This window comes from Liolophura sinensis, chromosome 6 (genome assembly GCF_032854445.1).
Source record: "Liolophura sinensis isolate JHLJ2023 chromosome 6, CUHK_Ljap_v2, whole genome shotgun sequence".
NCBI classification, from domain to species: Eukaryota; Metazoa; Mollusca; class Polyplacophora; order Chitonida; family Chitonidae; genus Liolophura; species Liolophura sinensis.
Genome location: NC_088300.1, coordinates 15,565,075 through 15,577,913, shown reverse-complemented (window position 1 = coordinate 15,577,913; position 12,839 = coordinate 15,565,075). Strand labels below are relative to the sequence as shown.

General features: G+C 39.9%; 1 protein-coding gene across 4 annotated transcripts in view; it reads right to left on the bottom strand.

The window, feature by feature from the left end:
- Positions 1-12,839, bottom strand: part of LOC135466174 (nidogen-2-like) — a 32,864-nt gene extending 20,025 nt beyond the window's left edge. For 3 of the 4 annotated variants that reach the window (XM_064743552.1, XM_064743551.1, XM_064743553.1), the window contains exons 1-6: positions 11,957-12,839; positions 4,311-4,450; positions 2,642-2,783; positions 1,585-1,799; positions 1,000-1,094; positions 312-464 (exon numbers count right to left, since the gene is read on the bottom strand). In XM_064743552.1, coding sequence (XP_064599622.1) covers positions 312-464; positions 1,000-1,094; positions 1,585-1,799; positions 2,642-2,783; positions 4,311-4,450; positions 11,957-12,148 — 937 coding nt within the window. In that variant the 5' untranslated portion in view covers positions 12,149-12,839. The remainder of the gene's footprint in view (positions 1-311; positions 465-999; positions 1,095-1,584; positions 1,800-2,641; positions 2,784-4,310; positions 4,451-11,956) is intronic. The other variant, XM_064743554.1, reaches the window with a different exon arrangement.

Here is a 12,839-nt window from a genome sequence, read left to right as displayed (position 1 = left end):
GAGAGGCTAATTTTGCTATTCACAAAGTTGCTGTAACAGGTTTAAAATGAGGTTTATATCGTTGACAGTAAGTTACTAAACAGGTTCAGTATCTTTAGGTAATGCTCAGAAACAAGTACTGGAAACTTGAAAACACTAATTGGTCTCGGTAATATATAGAAAAATGAATAGTTAACACAGTGCATACTGGTACTAGAACAGAAATCCAGAATTAAACTGCAAATGGTGAAAACTGGAAATGAATTAGGCAAGAAATATCTGGAGATATTGAAGCTCCTGATCTCTCTCGCTTTTCATTGGTTAACCCTTACCTGGTTCCAGACAAGATCGACCGTTTCCGTAAAACGGTTGGACACATTCACAACAAAATCCTGGGGAGAAATCAACACACCGTGCGCTTGGGTGACAGGTGCGCGCGCCCTCCAGACAGGTGGCATCATCCCCGTCCAGTTCAAAGATGAACACTGAAACATGCAGGTAATAGTATATATGTTCAAAACAAGTAGCAGCCAAGCTCAAAGATAAGCAATGGAACACGTATAATGTCATGTCCTTAAACCCCTGGACTCCCATAGTCAACCTCAAAGATAAGCAATGGAACACGTATATGCTATGTCCTAAACCCCTGGACTACTATAGTCAACCTCAAAGATAAGCAATGGAACACGTATATGCCATGTCCTAAACCCCTGGACTCCTATAGTCAAGCTCAAAGATAAGCAATGAAACACGTATAATGTCATGTCCTAAACGTCTGGACTCCTGTAGTCACTTTCAAAGACAAACACTGTATAACAGGACCGATACCATGTTCCAATCAAGTAAAACGGTACCTTGAAGTACAAATGAAAGATGAACACTCTTATCTAATATAAGGTTCAAAACATTATTTATAGGTTCTATAGGTTTTATTGGTTCAAAAAAGTCCGTGTTTTAAGACGACAGTTATGAGGGCTACTTTCTTGCAACTGATAATTCTTAAATCGTGCGATTTGTTACCTTCTCCTGTATTGATGTCAGCTGGCAAGACATTGCCCTCCTTAACGGAGCCGATCTGGAACATCCATACTCCCGGCACATTGATATTCGATAAACTGCGGAAAGAAATATGGTATATATAACCAAAGCCTGATTAAGTCCCATAATTCAGAGTTGAGACTGTTCTTTTGGTCTTGCAGTCCAGAGCTTGACTTCCTTTATTGGGAATTCTGCATATTGAGACAACGTATTCCTGTATCACTAACATGCTGTAAAAGACATACTTTGCTCTATTTCCTCTCTAGGACACTGGAAAATCTTGAATTTAACACTACCTAGCAAATATAACACTGAATTTGAAGACCTCGAGCCGAAAAGCCGATCAGTTTTCAGTAGAATTCCGTTGGTTGTGGTATTAACCTGGTGTTTTAAGGTTGGCGGGAATAAAATGAATGTCATAATTTGAAACAGCAAAATTGAAATTTATCAAACTTAATCAAAAAATTTTCAGGAATTTAGTGTTTTGGCAAGCATATTGCTGATGGACTGTTGTGTTTGAACTCTTCTTCTGTTACGTCAGCTGATTCCCACGTCTTCCACACTTACTTGGGGAGATCTAGAGCCTGGTTTGTGCCGGACACCCTCAGTTTGAGATGTTTTCGTCCCTTTCCGGAATCAAAACCAGCCTGAGCAGGAGGGTCGTTCAGTACAGGAATGAGTTTTCCGTCACTCTGTAACCACTGGACACCGTCGTCAAGGTAATGGAAAAAAACGAAGGAGTCCCGGCCGTCTGAGGCCACCACTATTTGGAATGTGTTTTGCTGAAATAAAAAGGTATTAATCATAACTTGGGTTCAAAGGCTTACAGCGCCATACATTAATCTTCCTGGACAGCCCAAGGGCACCACCGTGTAACCAACTAAAGTTACTGTAGATATATATATATATATATATATATATATATATATATATATATACATACATACATATGTATGTATGTATGCTTGGGGTCTTACGTTGTACTTAACAATTTTTCCGTCAATGCCGTCAAAGTGCCTGCTTCCGCCACTGAAGTATCATGCCGAAGGTACCAGCAATGACACTCCATCAAGATGTATTATACTGACACCGGACCAACCTGTCCGTTTTCCTTCCTATAACCAGTGCTGAGCGCCAAGCAAGGCAGCACTAAGTACCATTTTTGAAGTATTTCGTGTGATCCGACCCGAGTTTCATTCCGTGTTTCCTGATTTCAAGGCGGACGCCCTGACCAATAGGCCACAGAAAAGCCTCCTCTTACAGTTACTGTAAGGGGAGGCAATGTGCACAGGGAGCACGTTGCACCGTAAATGTAATAACAGAGGAATAATGAAATACCTCATCTTGTAACGTCATAAAAATCTACATGTAATGTATTATCACCGCGGATCGTAATTTAAGTTGCCGTGTGATGTAATAAAACACATGTCTGAGGTTCGAAATTCCGTTTTACGTTACACGTAATAAAAGTTTCAGTGAACGTCACTTTAACATGAGGATAAATGGGTAGTAAAATACAGGGAGCGAATTCTCCGTGTCCTCATTCCTTGTAGGTATATATAAACACTTATGGAATTTGGCCTTCCGAACAATACATATCATAGGTTGTAATTCTATAACCTACTCTATCTGAGTTCTGTTTGAAGTATCCGACTTTTTCCCAAGTGGCGATAAACAGAGTCCTTGGCTGAAAATCGCTGAAAGCGGCAAAGTGAGAGCGGATGTCGGCCGCTGCTCTCTGGATCAGGGAACTGTCGGACGTCTCCCTGAAAAACAAAAGCATATACATATATATATAGAAATCGTCCATGAACTCCACAAATATCGTCATATGGTTTCTCTCTGAAAAGAGCGAACATAGAAAAAGTAAGAAAATCTAATCGTTAATAAACAACACACAGGTAGTCATTATCTTTCGCTGGAGATCATATAGTCTTTTATTCATATTATAATATTTATTATTTCTTTGATTGAAGATTTACGTCGTAGTCAAAAATATTTCACTTGTACGACGTCTTCCAGCATTCCGGTGTAATTCACTTGTACGACGTCTTCCAGCATTCCGGTGTAATTCACTTGTACGACGTCTTCCAGCATTCCGGTGTAAGGAAACTGGGCAGAGCCCGGGGAAACCCACGTTCCACGACCATCTGCATGCTGCTGCACGCACAACCAGAGAGGACGATAACATGAGTTGTACTAGAACTCACACCGACCGCGTTGGTTAGAGGCTTCTGGGCCTTTACAACAAGGCCACGAAGACCCCTATAGAGTTATGGTCATCATAATGTCGATAGGCGATTATACCAGCGAATAAATGCTTTAGGCCTGAATGATTTCCAATTTCTAGTATATTCTGTGTTCAAGGCACATACCCTTGATGATTTAATGATTGTCATTGTAACCATATGTACAATTCTTCACCGACAGAAGGAAAAATGTGTATTGTTCTGCCTGATCTTTAAAGGAAACACATATCTACACATACTATAGAAAATGTATTCCCCATCATCTCAAGACTACATTATGAGCTCGTTTGCGTAAAAGTTGACTAACGGAAAATGGCATATAAAGAACAAGATTTGCTTTAAGCAAACAAGATGCAAGTCTAAATGAAAAGTATAGCACATCATAGCGCATTAATGACACAATGGTATTTTTGCCCAGGGATCTTCGTTTATGAAGAAAATATTGACATCGACAGCATGTAACTGGGCGACACTGGAGTTATGTTGTCAAGGGCATTGGGTTACACATATATAGTATATTAGTATGAATATAGCTAATATCCTTCTGCAGGTTCCAGCCACCATTATCCTGGCCGCCGTCGTATAAGTCAAATATTCTTGAGTACGGCGTAAAACACCAATCAAATAAATAAATAAATAAATAAATAAATAAATAAATAAATAAATAAATAAATAAATAAATAAATAAATAAATCAATAAATAAATCAATAAATAAATAAATAAATAAATATCCTTATGGTATTAAATAGGGCTAATATCCTTCTGGTTAATATCCTTCTGGTATTACATGTAGCTAATCTCCCTCTGGTATTACATATAGCTAATCTCCTCAGTGGGGTATCCGCATTCATATGACTAATAGTCACAGAAAGGTACACGTATGTGTACTCATCGATACTGTTCTCAGAAAGACATTGACTTTGATGTATATATCGCTAATATTCTAAACAGACATTATTAGGCTACACACATCGCGTATGTTCTCACAAAGTTATGATTGTACAATACCACTAACATTCTCAGTAACATCAGTATATACGTACCGGTAATAGACAGACCCAGTTGCTCGTGTGTCAATGTCAGCTAAAAAGGCAGCGATGATCTGATAGCCTGAGGGCAGGACTAAGTTAGCCTGGTATACTGGCAATTCTGTCTCGAACGAGAGGTGGCCGTTAAGGTTGACCTGTGGATGGAATACAAGAATAACACAATTTCTCAGCATAACCATGAACATCATATTATAACATTGGAGCCCGGCGACAGAGGTGAACAATATACAATGTGGCTTTCACTTAGTATTTTATACAGGATTAGTTAACATCGAACTATCACTATCATCCAAATTTTAAGCTTAACTTTCATGTATTGTTAACTGTTTCTTTACTATTTAAAGAGTCAATACAGCAGATTTTGGCACAAAACACATTTGCTAATCAAATTTTCTGTATTTACCAAGAGTATCCCACATTATTGCCTTTCAGTAAATATCAGACTAGTGTCTGTACTATCTCCAATGTTAAAATGATTTCGCTGGATTTGCGCTGATCGATTTATTACCCAAAAGCCCCGGTATAGTGTCTTTGTGTAGATCAGAGCTTGAACCCTGCGTATGTCTGTATTCTGTGAAACGTTTTCTGTGGATCAGCTTATTAACATGGACAAAGTATTTTCAAGGTAGACATGTATATAATTAATACTGAATTTTGTTATCACTGATCTCCAGCAAGGCGAGAAAGTTGAAGAACGAAGGGAACATATGATAGGAACGGTAACTGGGCCATTGTCAGTGTTATCTCAGAAATCGGTTCAGTTTTAAGCTTGCACACGCAATCTGAACTACTAACCTCCGAATAAACTTGGATTAGAGACAACAGATAGAAACAGACAGGTAAGAAACAATTAATCAGTGTCGATCAACAACCCGCCACCCCCAAATATTGTCACTTCAGCTTGTGAACTCTGGCTTTCACTGAGTGGCGTGTTTACACACTGTAGACTGCCCAAATGAGGCCAATCCGGGTTATCTGCCAATACTAACTTTGAACTGTATGCATGTATCAAATGAATGAAGCATTGGTGTCCTGACTGATATACTACAGCAAATTCACTGATTCATGTTGTAATGTTCAAAGTCCAAGGGGCTCACAAGGATTAGCTGGTATCTAACAGAAGTTAACATACAGTACTTTCACAGTACTACAATGCAAATTGTTTTCCTACTGCCATACAAGTGCCATTCGTGGAGGAGTGGGTCCTACATGTATCATCTTCTATGCCAAAGTCAAATGTCACAGTCACCTATTTAGACGAGAGGCATATTTTCCCCATTTAGAATCATGCATATACATCTTAATATTCCCTATCATCCTCTACTAGCGCCAAATGTCAATCACTACAGTCACCACACCCAAATTAACGTGAATGTTCCCATCTTATGTGATGCCTATACATCTTAATATTCCATCATCTTCTACTAACATAAAATGTCACACTCATTTACCCCAGTTGCGGCACATTTTCCCATTTTGTATGATGCCCTTATATCTTAGAATTCCATTATTTCCCTATCCTATTCTACTAGTGCAAAATGGCTCCTCCACCACCAAACCCCCACCCCACCCCACCCCGTGAGTGGTATATTTCACCATCTTGAGTCATACTCTTACATCTTCCTGTTCTAACAACGTTTGCCACGCTGAGAAAACGAAGCTACGTGCTCACAAGACTTGTTCTAACTGTTGTGCCAGCCTATCTTCAGTCTTCCCACATAGCCTATATAAGACGATCTCATTGTGAGTGACCTAGCGACCCAGTGAGGAGAGCAAAGGAAACATGACACGGAGTGCCATGCCCAGTCATCTGGTCAGCTGGAATAACTCTATAGGTCAAGAGCCGCAGAGGAAAAAGCGGAAACAAATAACGCTATCCCCTCCTTCCTTGTGGACGCACTTAAACCTAGTCTTGTATAGTTTCACACAGCACATCTTAAATCCCATCAACTGTAGAACATTAATTATGTATATAATATGAAAGACTGCAACACTGAGAGTAAATTCAGACCAGCGACGACAGAATGATTGCTGGAAAATTGCCACTCGTAACTGGTGAAATTCGGTCTCTTGTAAATAGGTAAGACTTTACCTGTTCCGAACGACCTATTTACGGCCTATATTCGAGCTGACTGTCTTTTATGCTTCTTTGACAAGAGATGATTGCTTATCTCTTACAAGTTGCTAGCTTTATTTGCTATTTATACGTCTTATTCATGACATATTCCAATGGAAACTGACGTTTTAAGTTGTTTTAGAAATGGTTCTTAACATTATCGACTTTGAACGCTGATTTATGGTTCTCGAGCGGTATACGAATGTCGGACATGGCGCTTAGATTTGGAACGCCAGGATTAAAGAGGTGGCACTTGAACGAATGGGCATTGTGGAGTTTATTAAAATACAGTGCACAATGAACATCGCTCTTACAATCACTCGATTATCCACAAATGCCGTTCTATTTTTGAATGATCCATTGACACAGTATTGTATGTTACATCGGAAACTATAACAACTAATAATAAACCCCAGTTTCACCAAATTGTCGTCAAAAACGAAGACTCATCTTTCACTCGTCTTTCTTGGCGATAAGATATTTGATGACTCATCCGTTGTAATGACTTAAAATTCCAACACTGCATCCGGGTGACACAATCCATGTTAGCATTGCTCAGGAAACTCGTGACAGCCTCATCAAGACACCACGACAACAATACCCAGAGTCTTAACATAAATTACTCTCACATGTTGCATCAAAATAATTTCGCAATATGGAAGTTTTCATGTAAGAAAAGGCTACAGCATGGAGTGTAAAACTAGTGTGATATCGACAAATGGTCTGGCCGCTTGTCAATTTACCTCAGTCACGGGTTTCATTCAAACTGTGCACGTAAATGCTTAAAAAGTAGCACCTTAGACCTTAGGTAAAATAAATGCAGATAGTAAATTGCAAATTAATTAGATATCACTTATCTACAATTAATCCAATGATGTTGTTTCCGTCACATTTTAATGACCACTATCACAACAAGCGGTATTCGTGGTATTGGCAATGGGCTGGTTTCACTCCCGGATTCCCTTGCATTTAATGCAGAGCTCAACCTACACATGCATCCATCAATACTATAGTGTCATATACTATGGCGATAAAACGATAAGCACATGTCGTGTACAATCAGATAAGACCAAGCGAATAATCCGGACAATGTGACGGCATTCTGGATGGTTTACACACTAAAATGTACACGATTTGAATGCCGATTTCACTCATTCGCCTGGAACATTCTTTATGTCTTTTCAACATTATTTTTTAACTGTTGACCTCCCTTCTTTGAACGATTCCGCCCTAAATTTGCACTTTGTATACTTTCTTAGTTTTTTGATGGTTTGTGTTAAATGCCCTTTTTAGCAATTGGCACTGCGGTTATTGACCAGGAACGTTCATTCTGGCTGATGGCTGGAATACGTATGTCTATTTCTATGTGCACATACATATCCTGTATAACTGAAACTGTAATAATAAGTTCACTAAACCTCATAAAGTTACTATGTCTTCGTACTTTTCTTATATCCCATATCTCAAATAAAGTAATTTAAGGGTCAATGAATCTAGATATTTCTTTATCAAACATTGCATGGGAGATTTATATGAAATGCTGACATACATTTGGGCATTATTGATTTTGACTCAAGAATTCGAAAATGTGGTTTGGAATACAGCTGGGGATAGGGTAAACCATGTAGTCTTGGTCACGTTTGAACAAATCTGCTATACATAAAATTCAGCTTAGCCTAGTCATAACCTGGACATGCCTATCTATCACACAGCCAGTCAGAATCGATTTTGTATCCCTTTAAAGCTTACTTTAAGACACAAAAAATAAGAATGTTTATCACCTCATAAATGTCATCAACAGACAGATATGCCGCAATTTCCACTTTCATGCAGTAGCAAAAAGTAAATATTGTGAAAGTGTTTTACGTGTTCACTTAAGTCAGAAATGGCTTTTTGGAATCGGGTCTTACAAAGTATAAAATGTAATATATGGAAATAGAAAATGTATAATCCAGTTCATTCATTGGTTTAGGTTAGCTATCCGTGCCTTTAAAAGTAACGAATTAAGCCCATGTTACTTCCGCTCCATAATGTGTATAGGAATTATAGTAATGATTGCTATTAGTCGTTACACCAACCTAACTCTTCTGTAATTAAACAATCTCTAATTGTTCTCTTAGAAACAGGAAATTGTAAAGGTCCATGCAGCCCAGCCCAAAGGTCACAGCAACCACGTGGGTTACTTATGTTCATAGGCTCTATACTGTGCTTTAGTCTGCTGCGTTCATGTGTAGATTTCATTTTGGGATTTGCAGGCTTGGATCTTTATGTGGCCATGAGTTCCGTTTAATCGCACTCTAGTACTGCAAGCCCATGCCATAACAGTGTAGGAACTTGTCAGTGGTCATATTCCTTACAAAAAAACGCCTGCTACCACATTTAACGGAAACGATAAGACTTTACACGCAAATCAGACATAATGTGGTTTACTATAGGAAATTTGCCGCACAATAATATGTTATCATGAGCACCCACAGCTGCAGTGTGACCACAAACCACAGCCTACTACAACTGTCAGCGTCAAGAAGAAAAAAAACATATGAACAACCAATTTATATCTTAGTTAAACCCAAAGAATAAATGGCATGAAAAAGACGTAAAGGAAGAAACCAAATATATTTAAGTTTAATGTCTACGACATAACTAAGCGCGCAATAGCTGCCTATCCACAGAGCTGCTGACCAATGTTACTATATATTCAGATATTAGTATTGGTTATATGAATTTTGTGTCTCACCATCATGAGTAGCACACCAGGCTATTGACAGTCATTGGAGATACCAAAGTCCGTAAAATACTGTTGTTCTGCTAAATAATACTTTTTTATGGACTAAGTTTGATTCTGTTTATCAATATTCTTTATTTTCCACACCATGCACTCTATGTTCCATATCCTGCACTTCCTATTTATTTAACATTTTCCCAATCTCGCTCTCTCTATTTAACAGATATTTTCCAAATCCTGCGTCAGAATTACTTCTCCTATAATGTAATGTATTCCGGTGATCTGTTGAGTCCAAGGATTTTGATCTTGAATTAATTAATTTTGATGATTTTAAATGTTATACAAGACCCTTACCACGCACCCCCCTCCCCCCCCAGACCACCCCCTATAGATTCTGTTTAAGAGATGTTCATCGCAGATGCGCACCATCGCAAGCACATGGACATCATCATTACCGAAATAAGACGCGGTCATTACAGGCGAGGTCTGTAACTAGATACAGTATACCCTAATTAGAATAGAGCAAGAGAAGTTCTAGGTATGACGAGGATAGCCGAGTTCTTCAGAAATCACCAAGTCTGAGAGAACTGCAAGAGGAGAGGGAGACAGCTATCACCTGTTTTTTTTTTTGTTTTTTTTTTACCATACCTTGTGATTTTTACTACCGTTCACTCAAAACATCTTCAAAATGTGTCCGGTTATTTCAACATCATAAAAGACTCCGCATAGATAGTAAAACCAGAGCACTTAATCTGCGACATTATGTATTTATTGAGTTGATAATGGTTTAACGCCATACTGGAGAATCATGACATTACAGAGTCGCTGTTAGTATATAACACAAAGCTTACAGGTGACTGGCGCATGTCTCTTCGGTGTAACATGCTTGCTGTCAAAGCAGTGTGAAGGCATGAACCTCGTGCACTTCTTTCGCAAATACGGGCATGACCTTGTCTGTATCTTTGCGGTGAAAAAGACGGGAACCAATGTGCTTGACCTGGTGAGGGTTTATCCAGGTAAGCTGGGTGCTCGCCCATTGGGTGACTCCTTGTGGACAGGGCGCGGCCACGAGACACGTAGGGAGTGTGGTTGGAGGGAACATTGAGAGCCACAGAAAGGTGACTATTATGTCGTCCCTACAGGTTACAAAATGCCCAAATCGCTAGATTATCCAGACACATTCCCAGTCTTGTCTTCACCCGGGAATTTGATGTGGCTTGTGAAGCACATCTTCGTATTGTCCACAGCTCCAGTCTCTCCTTGTAGATGTCTGTAAGTGAGTTAATCCGCTACAAGCGCAGACTGCAGTTCACCTGCCCCCATGTCAAACTGCCTTCATGTCCACGTATCGTAACGTTCGAGGTGCGGGTATATTTACACACAGAGTATTACGTACACAGTGTTTGCATAGGAACATGTGTGACTGGTCATGCTTACGAAATCGACATGTAATCGTGGACACAAGACTGTTAAGGCTGCATAATGCTGTTTAGACAGCTCCGAGATTTGGTGTAAACAGAGCCAGCTAAGCTTTACCTACCAATAGCTGTTTCCCATGTGCGCTTGACAGTCCTACTACATGAAGTTTAGTCACTTAGCGTACCCCCACTATGACACATTTACACACACACACACACACACACACACACACACACACACACACACACACACACACACATATATATATATATATATATATATATATATATATATATATATATATATATATATATATATATATATATATATATATACAACGAACCACACATTACAACTGTATACTAAAGGTGTGGCGATTAAACATACAAAATAGTAAAACAGTCTTAAACATTTGAATTTAACTTACTGAAGTTTAACTGCATGAACTTGTAGAGGAAAAGTTTTTAGAATATCGAACTGATTTTCAGTAATCTTTGTGTAAGATGTTTACGTGTTAACGAATTTATGGTACACACCTGTTATAAATCAGACGCCAATGCGATCAATTCGGATTTGGAAATAGTTTGCGTTCATAAAGTAAGGCTTTGCTGTGGTGTAGGCCATCTCTTGCCACAGCGCGTGGCACTGAACCTATATCTTATATCGGCAGAACTATACCACTAGCAGGGAATGTGCCCGTACATATTATGGGTGGGAATAACTCTAGCATCGGTCCAATACCAGGTATGGAGGAGCTTGCATTTACATCAGCCGCACAAACAGAATAGTCTGTGTCTTATTTTCGCATTATTCGCTTCTATATGAAGAGAGTTTTGCGATAGTAAAATTGTCTAACCAGTGGCAGTCAGCGGTTACTGACTGTCATATTACATGTAAACTGGTTAATGTGGTCCACAAGTTTAAAGTTGAACAAGCAATATTAACTCCAACTTGTTTAGACATGGGTTGATTGATGTGTGTACATGGTAAGAGTAACCGTAACAAGATATCTGGTCGCCATAATGTTATGGTCTGGATGTAGCACAGAGCTGTGCTGGACCTATTCAGCTCACCATCCTCATCTGTGCACGACTCACACGCTAACCCACCCTCTTCATGGTAACAGTTTTATGTACCCCCATCTCCTCTTGGAGATTTCGCTATTTGACCCCCGTAGATATTTAACAGCCTACTTTAACATGCGTCTGACCCTTCCCCACGACCAAGTGCCCACTCGCCGATAGACAAAGCTATTTACAGAAGCACAACAAGCCTGTAACTTTAACGTTCTCCATAAACTGGCTTTTCAGGTTTTCAAATTAGACATATGTAAATTATTTTACAAGTGAATGAAGACGATCAAATTGGGAATGTACTTACGAAAATACTGGGGTGAATCTGGTCGAAGAAAGCCACGGGGGTAAGAAGTTGAATTTCGCTGGAGCTGAGATCGTCCCCGGCCGGCAGGGCACTGTCTCCGCTCTCAGGGCCGAATTCATAAAATAAACTTAAGGGTACAGAGTTTACACAACACAACAGTGCAGCAGAGACAAGAATCCTAAAAGGCACCATGTTTGTGGAGAGTTCCCGTCCAGACGACACTCTTCAGGCTCCAGTACGAGGTCAGCTCTCTCAGTTGGAGAACTTTCTTCCGAGCGGTCCTCCACACGGCCTGGCCGTCCCGCACAAATCCCAGCTGTTCTCTTAGGGGGCGAGGTCCACGCACACACGCTCTGATCGGCCTGTAGATCGCACGATTAACACAAGCCTGATCTTTAACTCACCAACAATACATTACTTCACGGGCACTATAGGCCATTGTTCTACTTCTACCTATGCGATATGCCTATTTGGTGCGCGATATTAGCAAGTTCTCCAGGGCCGACACAGTGTGAAAGTTTCCCCGAACAATCGGCTGTACCTCCTCGAAAAAGACTTCACTGTCTGGTGTGGACAGATTGAGATACTGGAGAGTAGTTGATAATCCCAGGAGAAGTGCACAGAGGCTACCAGTTCACGTACCCACCACTTGACAGGAGGACACTGCTCTCACTCTTACTGACCAATAATATTCAAACTTTGGGGGCATTTGGGGGACATACTTATATAATTTACGAGGATGTCGGAAGACCCCGGGTTCAAACCCGGATCTCGTCATAATAAATACTAAAATGGTACTTGCCGCTGCCTCGCTTGGCGCTCAGCACTGAGAGGTTAGAGCAAAGAAACATGACTGGTTGGTCCTGTGTCAGTGTAATGTGAC